Source organism: Cynocephalus volans, chromosome 4 (genome assembly GCF_027409185.1).
Source record: "Cynocephalus volans isolate mCynVol1 chromosome 4, mCynVol1.pri, whole genome shotgun sequence".
Taxonomy (NCBI): domain Eukaryota; kingdom Metazoa; phylum Chordata; class Mammalia; order Dermoptera; family Cynocephalidae; genus Cynocephalus; species Cynocephalus volans.
The window spans coordinates 20615682-20626699 of NC_084463.1; the positions used below are offsets into that span (position 1 = coordinate 20615682).

General features: G+C 38.5%; 1 protein-coding gene across 1 annotated transcript; it reads right to left on the reverse strand.

Annotated features, from left to right (window-relative positions):
• Positions 1–9430: 9430 nt before the first annotated feature.
• LOC134377107 (olfactory receptor 10G9-like) lies at positions 9431–10366 on the reverse strand. The gene has a single exon (XM_063095723.1). It carries the CDS (start codon positions 10364–10366, stop codon positions 9431–9433), a length of 936 nt encoding a protein of 311 aa, XP_062951793.1.
• Positions 10367–11018: the final 652 nt, after the last annotated feature.

The following is an 11018-nucleotide window of genomic DNA, read 5'->3' on the forward strand; positions in this document are numbered from 1 at the left end:
ATACACTATCTATATGATGAAATTTTTACTTTAGAAAATGCTAGACAAAAAATGCTTCATTCTGAAAAATGGCTTTATTTACATGCATGAAGTAATGAAAACTGTGTGATTCTCTAATCTTTATTTATTTTGCCCTCCAAGATTTTTGAAAGTAAACATTTGCCCATTTACACACTGTATTTGGTCACCTGCAACAACTATCTAGACTTTCCTTCTATATTTACAGAGATCCTGACTTCTTATCCTAAATGCAAAGCTCCTATTTCCAGCAACCTTAAAATTATTTTTGTAAGTAAACAGGGGACAAACAGTAAATATAAAAAGAAAAAGCAAAGAGCCTTAGAGATGAAAATGTACAAAGAATATTGAGGGTATCCCCAAATTTAGAACAACGTATTGGGCAATACTTCCCATGTGATTAAACTATGTCTGTAAGTTACATTTATTTTATTTAAAGTATAAAGTGAATTTTGGGAAACAATGGGAGGAAGGTAAACTTAAGGGACGCAAGATCAACTAAAGAGCTTTTTCAATTGCATATCAGGAAGAAAAAAACCCAAAAATCCAAATTCAGCAGCAGCAGTTGGAACTGAGTAGTGAAATGAATGACAAACAGTAGCCCATTGTGTGAGGAGGTAAACTTGATGGAGAAGTTTATATGCTCTGGTAGTTGTGATATAACTTGCCGAAATACAGAACATAACAGGGTTATGTCCTTAGGGTAGAATGAAATGTCTAACTTTGAAATGTTGGGGTTGAGTACCATGGAAGTTTCAGGAAAAAATACTCTGGTTGAGGGTGTAGCTCCAGAGATGAAGCAGCTGAACCCACAAAGTTCAGTAATCAAGAAGACTGGTCACCATGTCCTTTGGTTTGTGCTGGATGTTGAACGTCTATGTCCTAAACGTGGAGTAGAAAACTTCTCTCATTTGATAGTACCATAAAGAGAGGCCAGATCAGGAAAGGGTAACCACCACCCCTCCTACATTTCCCAAGTAAGCCCAAGAAAGGGAGCCTTCTGGAGATCTGTACAGATCTGTTACTAGACATTTCCTTACAAAACTGTTTCTCACCATAACACCTAAAGACATTTACAGAGATTGTAAATTCACAGAGGCCCAGAGATACCACTTATAAAAGCAGCTGCTTCTCGATGGCATGGTCCTGGGAGATCCCACAGGTGGAAGGGCCACCACTGTTGCTCTTCCTGTTCCCTAATGCTATTAACTCTTCTGCTGCAGAGATCAGGCTGTCATAGCATTGAGGGAATCCTGGAAGGGGATTAAAAAGAAGTGAGGTGTCAAAAGCATTAAGTAATAAAGGGGCAGCTAGAGGACTAGGGGAGTGAAGGTGCGCATAGTAGGCACATAGTGCACATAGTACACACAAAAAGATGCTGCCTGTGTGTTTAAAGAAGGAGATAAGTGCTGTAAATCATAGTAATCAAGAGTGTACAGAACTGGCGTAAGTACTGACACATGGATAAATGCAGCAGACTACGGAGTCCAGAAATAGAACGACACATACCAGTCAGTTGATTTTTAATAAGAGTGCTAAGGCATTTTCAAGGGGAATGTATAGTGCTTTTGACAAATGATGCTGAAAATAGTCAGTCATCCCTAAGAAAACCTGACGTTTGACTATTACCTCACTCTATATGCAAAAATTAGCTTGAATTGGATTATTGGCCTAAATGTAAGAGCTAAAATGTAAATGTCTAGGAAAAGAAGTAGGAGAAAAAATGTTATAAACTTGGGGTAGCTGTAGATCTCTTAGAGAGGACAGAAAAAGCATGAACCATAGAAATAAATCAAAACTTGGACTTCATCAAAATTAGAAACCTGTGCTCTTCAAATGAGATCAATAAATAAATGAGTAGACAAGAAACACACTTGATGCAAATATTTGGAATGCACATATCCAATAAAGAATTTTTAAAGGTATCATACAATTCAATAAGTAAAAGCAGCCACAAGGCTTTTTCCCATACATATTCCAAACAAGAATTCCTGCAATCCAGATGCAAGATGTGCATGGACCTTATGAGAAACAGGCAAAAGATTTCAACACACATTTCTCAAAGGAAGATATGTGAATGGCCACCGGGAAAATAAAAAGTCACCAACATTACTAATCATCATTACATGGCAGTGAAATGTAAATTAAACACAGAACTGAATGGCTAAAACTGAAAAAGCTAACATCACTATTAGTGAGAATGTGGATTAGGACCACGTGCATTGCTGGTGGATATATAAAATGGACAATGAGCTCAAAGAAAAACCAGTTTCTAAAATATTAAATGTACGCTTTTAATTTATCATTCAACTTAGAAATTCTGCCTTGCTTGAGAGAATTGAAATAACATCTCATGGACATTTGCAAATGAATGTACATTATTTATTAATAATATCTCCAAACTGGAAGCAATAGTTGATGAATTATAGCCTGCAGTTATAGAATAGACTACCATTCAGTGACAAGTGAATTACTGATATGCACCCACACATAAATGAAAACATTAGGATGAGCAAAAGAACCCAGACACAAGAGAGTATATACTATATGATTACACTTATAGGAAACTGTAAAAGGGAAAATCCAATCTATAGTAAGAGAAGATCAGTAGCTCTCTGGGGCTCAGGTGGTAGAAGATTGACAAGTGCCATGAGGAATTCTGTTGTGGTAATGGAAAGGCTTTTTATCTTGATTGTGGTAGAAGATACACAGATACACACATTTGTCAAAACACAAAAAAACTGCACTGTAAATTGATGCAAATTGTACTTAACAGTTTTGCAGTTTGTCTCAATGAAGTTTTTAAAATAGGCATAAAGAAAAGTCAAATTACAAATTAAAAACCAAAAAAGGAAAACTGTGGTTTCTAAACAGCTGAGACAGAGTAGTTGGTATCAAACTTAACCTTCTTTTAAAATAAGTGTAAACCTGCATAAAATGTAGTCCCACACTATAAAATGCAGAGGGTTAGAAATCTTGATTCTCATTTGATTTTTAGAATAGGGTTTTTAGGTAATGCATGTATGAGGCAAAAGTCTCCAGCCAGGGGGCAATAGACCAAATGTAGTGTGGCAACAGCCCATCGAATCAGCTCTAATCACTGCTTAGGTATGGGATTGTATACTTAAATGATTTTAGAGCTAACGGTTGTCATACGGATCCTGTTAAGAAATTTTAAGGAGTTGCTGGAGGGAAAAATGTGAAAAAAAATGTTTGCTAAGGACAAACTTTCTTTTGGTGGAAACTTTAGAGACAATTATACTTAGATTTAATCATAAAAATGTAACTTTTACTTACATCACTTAAGGAGAGGTTATATTTTAGATGATTTCAGTTTGTTCAACTTAGCTTTTCACAAATTGTACTTTGGAATGTCATTTTGTCAATTTTACTGATGTTACTAGTTTCCATTGTTTAAGTTATACTTTGCCATAGATAACTTTTGTCACACTGCCCATGTCTTTGTGTCCTTTTTGAAATGATTGAATCAACTGATTTTTCTTATGACACTTCCTTGTCCTTAAAATTAAAAGCAGAAGCTAACTTTGAATTGGGGCTGTAACCAGTTTCCTCCTTCTAAGCTTCGGGCTTCTTATTGCATTCATGTTGCTTTGAGTAATCCTTTTTTTGCATCTCCGTTACAGGGAGAGAAGTGTAACAATAAAAATTATTAAAGTAAATTCTAACATTGAATGAAATGATCCTAGATGGAAGTAGGAGAAGGAATACATAGCACTAGAAATGGTAAACATATAGGTAACAAACAAGAGTGTTGACTGATAAAATCACCAGCAGTAACATCTTGTGGGGCTCATAACATAGTTAGAAATTAAACATGTGACAAAAATATTAAAAATGTACAGAGCAGTTACATGAAGCCAAATGGTTGTAAGGTTCTTGAATTACTCAGGATATTTAAAAAGCAGGAAGGTAAGTAGATTATAATGCATTAAAATGTTACTGAATAATACAAAAATATAATAGAATATTAAAAACAAAAAAATAGTAAAATGTAATGAAAAAAGCAAATAATATAAAGAAAATAATATATTAAGTATTTTCATCAATACAAAAGAATATAGGAAAAACAGGAATAAAAGGAAAAATTTAAGGTAAGAATTGAAAAGAAATAGCAAAATGTTGGACTACGACAGATACAGAAAATCCACTACAAATAAAAAAATAAAATACTGGCAGGCAGACATAAAAATGCAATACTTTATTATGTCTAGTGTCAAAAGACAAAATTAAAACAACTTTAGTTATAGATTTACAGCAACTGGCTTTTATTTACAATTCATCAATTGGGGCTGCCTTCATTCTACAAATTAAAATGAGAGTACCCACTGGTGCCGGGAATACAGAATAATTTAGTCAAGCTCCCTCCACATTTCCTGTAAACAAGTTGTGTGGGTGGAGTTAGTGCGCATGTGCGCCAGTTTATCTTTTTAGTTAATTGCTTTTGTGTGTGCTGCAATCAGTTAGTTCCCAGAGCTGGCGGCAGAGCTCCCATCTGAAGGTAGAACATGTTTACTCTGCTGGCAGCTGCTCAATTTCAGTTTTTCTTTGGACTTTGCCGGTAGCAGTTGTTTCTGCGTTTCTCTGTACTGCCTACCTCCTAGACGTGTGTGTGCTGAATAAAGACTATTCCTTCTTAAACCGAGGCTCCAAGGACCATTTTGTCCAGTTGCCTAGCTCATAGACCTGCATGTGAAGCGTTTGTGAACGGGCTGAAGGGGTCTGTGAGCTCCAGACCCCAACCCTAACTCGACAGCTGGGTAATGGCAGAACAATGGGTTTTGTAAGGAACAAGGAAATAGAACAACAGAAAAGAAACTAATTGGTTAACATCAGGTTACTTCAAGTTACCTTTTACATGGGTTAAAGCAGAGAGGGCTTCCTTATTACTCTGACTCAGACTGGAATCTCCTGTTTTCCAGAAAAACTGATGTTTGGGGATCTGTGTGCTTCCTTAAAGTTTCCGATTCGTTATGAGTGACTCCCTTTTGGTTTGGTCTGGTCTGTTGGGGTCTACCGCAGGAGCCCAGCTCAAAATAATGGACTCCCATAATTTTTGTTTAACCCCAGTTTATAAGACACTACACTAAATACAAAACACATACCAAAAAGAAGGAAAGTAAAAGTGTGGAAAATTTTTGCCAAGAAAAAAACTAGAAAAAAGAAAACTGGCATGGCTATATGAATATCAGAAAAAGTGGAATTTCAAGTAGGAAGTATGAGAAATATAAAGGGCATTTTACAATGATAAAGAGCCAATTTGTCTTTAGGTGGCCCAACACTTTCATGGGGCTTTATTGACCTCCAGGAACCCCACCAATTTTTCATAGTGAAGAGCCAAGAAAATTCCCCTCTTGGCTCTAATAGGGCTCCAGGAGAAGTAACCATTGTGAAATATACCTAGAGCCTTCTCCATAACAAAGACCTGCTCTCATTAGCAAAAGACTCTGCCAGATCTTCATCCCAGATGGGGAAAAGGCATTTCTACCACTTCAGAGTGTGAAGCCTTTGACCATTTTGTCTTAATTAAAGGAGGTAAAACATAGCCAACAGGGGTCAGTGCTACATGGAATTAGATTGGGGATGGTGTAGCTGAGGAAGGGAGTAGGGGGGAAAGGGAATAAGGGGAAACCTAGGGAAACAATTGTAAAGGACACAGCCTCACAGACACAGGCCCACTAAAACACAGGCATTGAAACTATGTTAAAAACTCTAATAGGAAAAATAGACAACACAGAGGAACAGATAGGAGAGATGGAGACCCTAAGAATCAAAAGAAAATGCTAAAAAATTGCAAATACTGTAATGGAAATGAAGAATGGCTTCATTGGCTCAAGATTTGTCCTATTTGTGCACAAGTCTTGGTTAAGTTTAAAGTCATGTCAGCTGGAGAGAAGTGGACTTGGAATGGCAAAGAATTCTTGCAGTCTACCATGAATATCACAAGGAAAGTGTAGCAGTAATCCCTGTTGCACTCTTAGCGCTGAGCAAAACTTAGTATAGCTTCCGTCAGTGATGCTTAATTAACATACAGCAGGCTCCCTATTATGGCAGTGATCTTCTGTGTTGATTTTTAGAGCTTTTCCCACTTGTGACTGGGTTGGCACACTTCATTAATGCTTGGCAGTTCTCTAACACCACATCATCAAGCATGTGGATATACAGCCAGTAGGCTACCTTTAGAGGAATAATAGAAAGTCTCATGCTTTATCATTAATCTCTATCTTCTATTTAAATCTACTGATCATTTAGGATATCTCACCTAAATAATGATACTGTCATTAGGTTGTCTAACCACTCAAGACTTGCCGCACATTTCTCAAACACATTTTCAAAAGTCCGTTATGGCTTTTCACTGCTTCTGCTAACTAGAAATTAACTGAGTAGATAGGTGATATTGAATCTTTAGGGCTTCACAAATGACCTTTTTGATTGATAGGCACATCCCCTGGTCACTTTTTGATAATGTGGGTATCGAAAATCTGAAAATAAAATGTTAAAAATACTTTGCCATCAATAACTGTGAATAACAACCATTTTGAAAATGTCCCCCCTTTCTGTGAAGGAGAAGAGATATCAACAATTTTGCCCACAGTATGAGAAAAATTGATTCACAATGTAAGCTTTTGAATACACACCTTCATACAGTCCACCTAAAACTCTCTTCTCTCCACCTACAGAGAGAAGGTAGAATTGCACTTTCTGGCCTTCTCATGGATGGGTGGGTGCAGTTCCTGGTCCACACACATGCATGACCTGGACATTGAGATTATTTAGGAATGAAAGGAAATGTAAAATGCTTTGGTTTTAATCAGTATGTAGAAGAGATATCTGCACTCCATATGCACTGCAGCATTATTAACAGTGGCCAAGATATGGAAACAACTTAACTGTTCATCAACAGATGACTGACTGGGTAATGACAACATGGTATGTATATACAGTGGAATACTGTTCAGCCTTAAAGAAAAAAAAAGAAAGAAAAAGAAAATCCTGGCATTTGTGAAAATATGGATGAACCTGGAGGACATTATGCTTAGTGAAATAAGCCAGACACAGAAAGACAAATACTGCATGATTTCACTTAGATGCGGAATCTAAAAAAAAAAAGTTGAACTCATAGTAAGAGAATAAAATGTTGGTTACCAGGGGCTGGGGTTGGGAAAAAGGAGGAGATATTGGTCAGAGGGTATAAACTTACAGTTACAGGATGAATAAGATCTGGAGACCTCATGCACAGCATGGTGATTGTGGTTAATAAAAATGTCTCCTATGCTTGATGTTCGCTAACAGTATAGATTCAAGTGTTCACGACACACACAAAAAGGTAAACTATGTGAGGTGATGGATATGTACAATAGCTTAATATGGTAATCATTTCAAAATATATATGTATAACAAAACAATTCAAATAAATATATACATTTTTATTTGTCAATCGTATGTCAATAAAGCTGGGAAAAATAAAATTATTATGTGCTTTTTAAGAAAATCATTAAAGTAATTTGCAATGAGAATGACTCTCACAATCAGGCTATCTGCTAGGTGGCCCCAGGATTGAAATTAAAAACGTTTGTTAAGAATTTATTATGAATCAGCATCACTCAGAACACTTTTCCTTCTGTTAACCCATTTAATCCTCATAACAGTGTTGGAGTGAGCAGGACTGAAGTCATGTTGAGACCTAAAACTGCCTGGGCTGCAGAGCAGGAGTGGGGAAGATTTTAAAAAGGACAGTTTTCATCTCTCCATTCTTTCTTCCCTTCGGCTGACTTTCTTATCTTGCTCACTAAGTAGGAAAACAAGGCTAAGAAGCTAATTAGCACTTTGCAAAGCTAACAGTTCTTTCTTGCAGACTTGTAGAGTTTTGAGAAATAATCAAGGCCAAATGACTGGAAGCTGACTTTGGGCACCAGCCAAGTACACCTGCGCAAATCAAAATGTTGCCTGCAGTTCTAGCACTTCTAGAAGATTACGTGTAGATGCTCACAATTATGGACTGTGTACGGGCTATGTAGCTATGCATTAAGTTTTTTAGGGTGCTTTGTTTGTGCCAGGCCTTATTTTTCTAATTTGTGGAAAAAAATCTGTTGAAATCCCATGATAACAAGTTACATAATTATATTTTTATTTTTATTTTTGTACTTTCTAAATTGAAAACATCCTTGGCGCCACCTGGTAATGTGGGCCATCCCTGCCCTAGGGCAGGTTGTAGTTTGGTGTCGTTGAATTTCCAGGACTGCAAGATGGTAGCAGAAGCCATTACCTGGACAGCATAACCACCCACCACCATCTGTAGAAAAAGGACCCAGGCAGTCCTGGTCTGTGTTAATGCGGGCATCTGGTTAAATAGAACAGGGAATTCAAGGTCAGAGTATGTGGTGGAGAGTAGAGATATCTACTGTTAACTTCTTCCTGAACCCACTAACCAAACTAAAAAATTTGCAGGACTAGCACAAGAACTAGTCCTGGTTAGAGAGATAAAAGGCTACAGGAGAGAAAAACAGGACTTTTTCAATGTGGGAACAATTAACAGGACCAAGATGCACACTGGAGGAGGATTGAGACCCTCCGATATATACACATACATACCTGTACGCGCACAGTGGCTAAAAGGGTTAAGAAGGCATTTGCACAGCTGCAGCCAAGAATAAATGACCTCTGATATTTGTAGCTATCCTTGAACACTATCTCCATGAGGGTAACTTTCAAGGTTTGTTTGCACATGATATAAACAGAAAAAGCTTATTATCAACTTCCTTATATAAACAGCCCTCTGTATCTGAGACAAAACTAGCATATTTATTTTTTCAAAAGGTAAAACAAACTATAGGTAAGAAATGAGTCAATAGATAAGAACATAAGCACATTCATCATAAATATAAATCTGACTTTATTTTTTAAATTAATCAATTAAGATATTTATTTTTATTGAAACATATTTGATTATACATATCTGTGGGGTACACGGTTGAATATCTATACCTGTACACAATGTGTGCAAATTAGCAAACTCATCATTACAAAACTTAATCATTTCTTTCTTATGAGGGCAATCTCTGCTCTTCTAGCCATTTGATAACATGCAGAAATTACTGTTAATTCTAGATGCCTAGCTCAACTGTACACCAAAATAACTTATTTTTTCTAACTAGCTGTTTTGTGTCCAATAACCAATTTCTCACCATGCCCCCCTCTCCTTTTCCCACCTCTAGTAACCACAGTTCTTAAAAAAATTTTCTTAAAAAAAAGTGTGAGAAATATTCCTGAGTAGGTGGTTTTGAATAATATTTAACACTGAGAACGATACCTCCAATAAATTTCATGTTAATAACTAAATAAATGAACATTATTACTAATTTTGAAAAAAATAAGCGTATCTACTTCCTGGCGTTTATTTGCTCTGAGAATATGCTACTTTGTCTTTAAGTTTCAATAGAGCTTTCTGCACCTCCTTGTTCCTCAGTGTGTACACAGCAGGGTTGAGAAGTGGGGTCAGCACAGTGTCGAAAACTGTCACAACCTCATCCACAGCCTCCTTGGAGCCTGGCCTCAGGTAAATGAAAACACAGGGGACAAAGAAACAAAGGACCACGATACAGTGGGAGGCACAGGTCTGGGAGGCCCTGCGTCTCCCCTCTGAGGTGCGGATCCTCAGGATGGAGCAGACGATGGACACATAGGACAGCACTATCAGGACAAAGCAGCCTGAGGCCACCACACCAATGTTGACAAAGATGACCATCTCATTGGCTGAGGTGTCTGCACAGGCCAGCTTGAGGATGGGTGGTGCATCACAGAAGTAGTGCTGGATCTGGTTGGGCCCACAGTAGGACAAACGGAACGTCAATGTGGTCTGCAGAGCAGAGTGCAGAGAGCCACTGAGCCAAGTGCTAGTGGCCAGGAGGGCACAGGTTCTCCCACTCATCATGCTGGTGTACCTGAGCGGGTAACTGATGGCCAGGTAGCGGTCATAGGCCATGACTGTGTAGAGGAAACACTCGCTGCTCCCTAGAAAGTGGAAGCAATAAAGCTGGGCTATGCAACTGTGAAAGGAGATGGCCCTGCCCTCAGGGGACACCAAGGTCATCAGCATTTTGGGCACTGTGACAGTGGAGAACCACATGTCAATGAAGGCGAGGTTGGCGAGGAAGTAGTACATGGGGGTGTGGAGGTGAGAATCCACCCTGATCAGCAGCAGGATGAGGAGGTTCCCCAGCACGGTGAGCCCATAAATCACCAGGAAGATCCCAAAGAGGGGGGTGTCCAGCGCTGGTGCATGGGGAAGGCCCGTGAGGAAGAACGTTGTCACGAGGCTCACGTTTGTCATTCTTCTCAACCCTGGTCCCTCTCCCTATGGGGATATAAAAAGCAGGCAACATTTAACATTTCATTGAGAATTTCAAATTCCTTCTCTGTGTGGCAACTGCATCACCCATGGTTATATTTGTAAGTTTCTTCAGTAAAGGGATGGAGTGACTTCAGCATCTCTCTCTCTGTCTCTGTCTCTCTCTCTCACACATGCACACACACACACACACACGTACACAAATAGACACACACATGTATATGCTGAAGAAAGTAGGAGAAACCCACTGTAATAGCTTTCAGTTGGTGTATTGTAACTTACCAGAAACTTAGTGGCACAAAATAGGCAAATTTATTATTTCACCCTTTCTGTGGGTCAGGTCAGCTGGGCCCGCTGCTCAAGGTCTCACCAGGATTAATAAAGGTGTCAGCTGAGGCTGCAATCTCATCTGAGGCTCAGGACCCTCTGCTATGCTTATTAAGGTTGTTGGCAGAATTCCATTTCTTGCAGTTGTAGGACTGATGTTTGTGTTTTCTTGCTGGTTATCATCGGGGCATATTACTCTCAACTCCTAGAAGCCACCGTCTAGTCCCAGCCACCTGGCTTCCTCACAGCATGGCAGCTCACTTCTTCAAAGCCATCAGGAGAATCTCTCTCCAGTTTGCTGTGACAA

What these genes read in the sequence shown, in the direction of transcription:
- LOC134377107 (XM_063095723.1), bottom strand. Translation starts at nt 10,366, where the DNA reads ATGACAAACGTGAGCCTCGTGACAACGTTCTTCCTCACGGGCCTTCCC.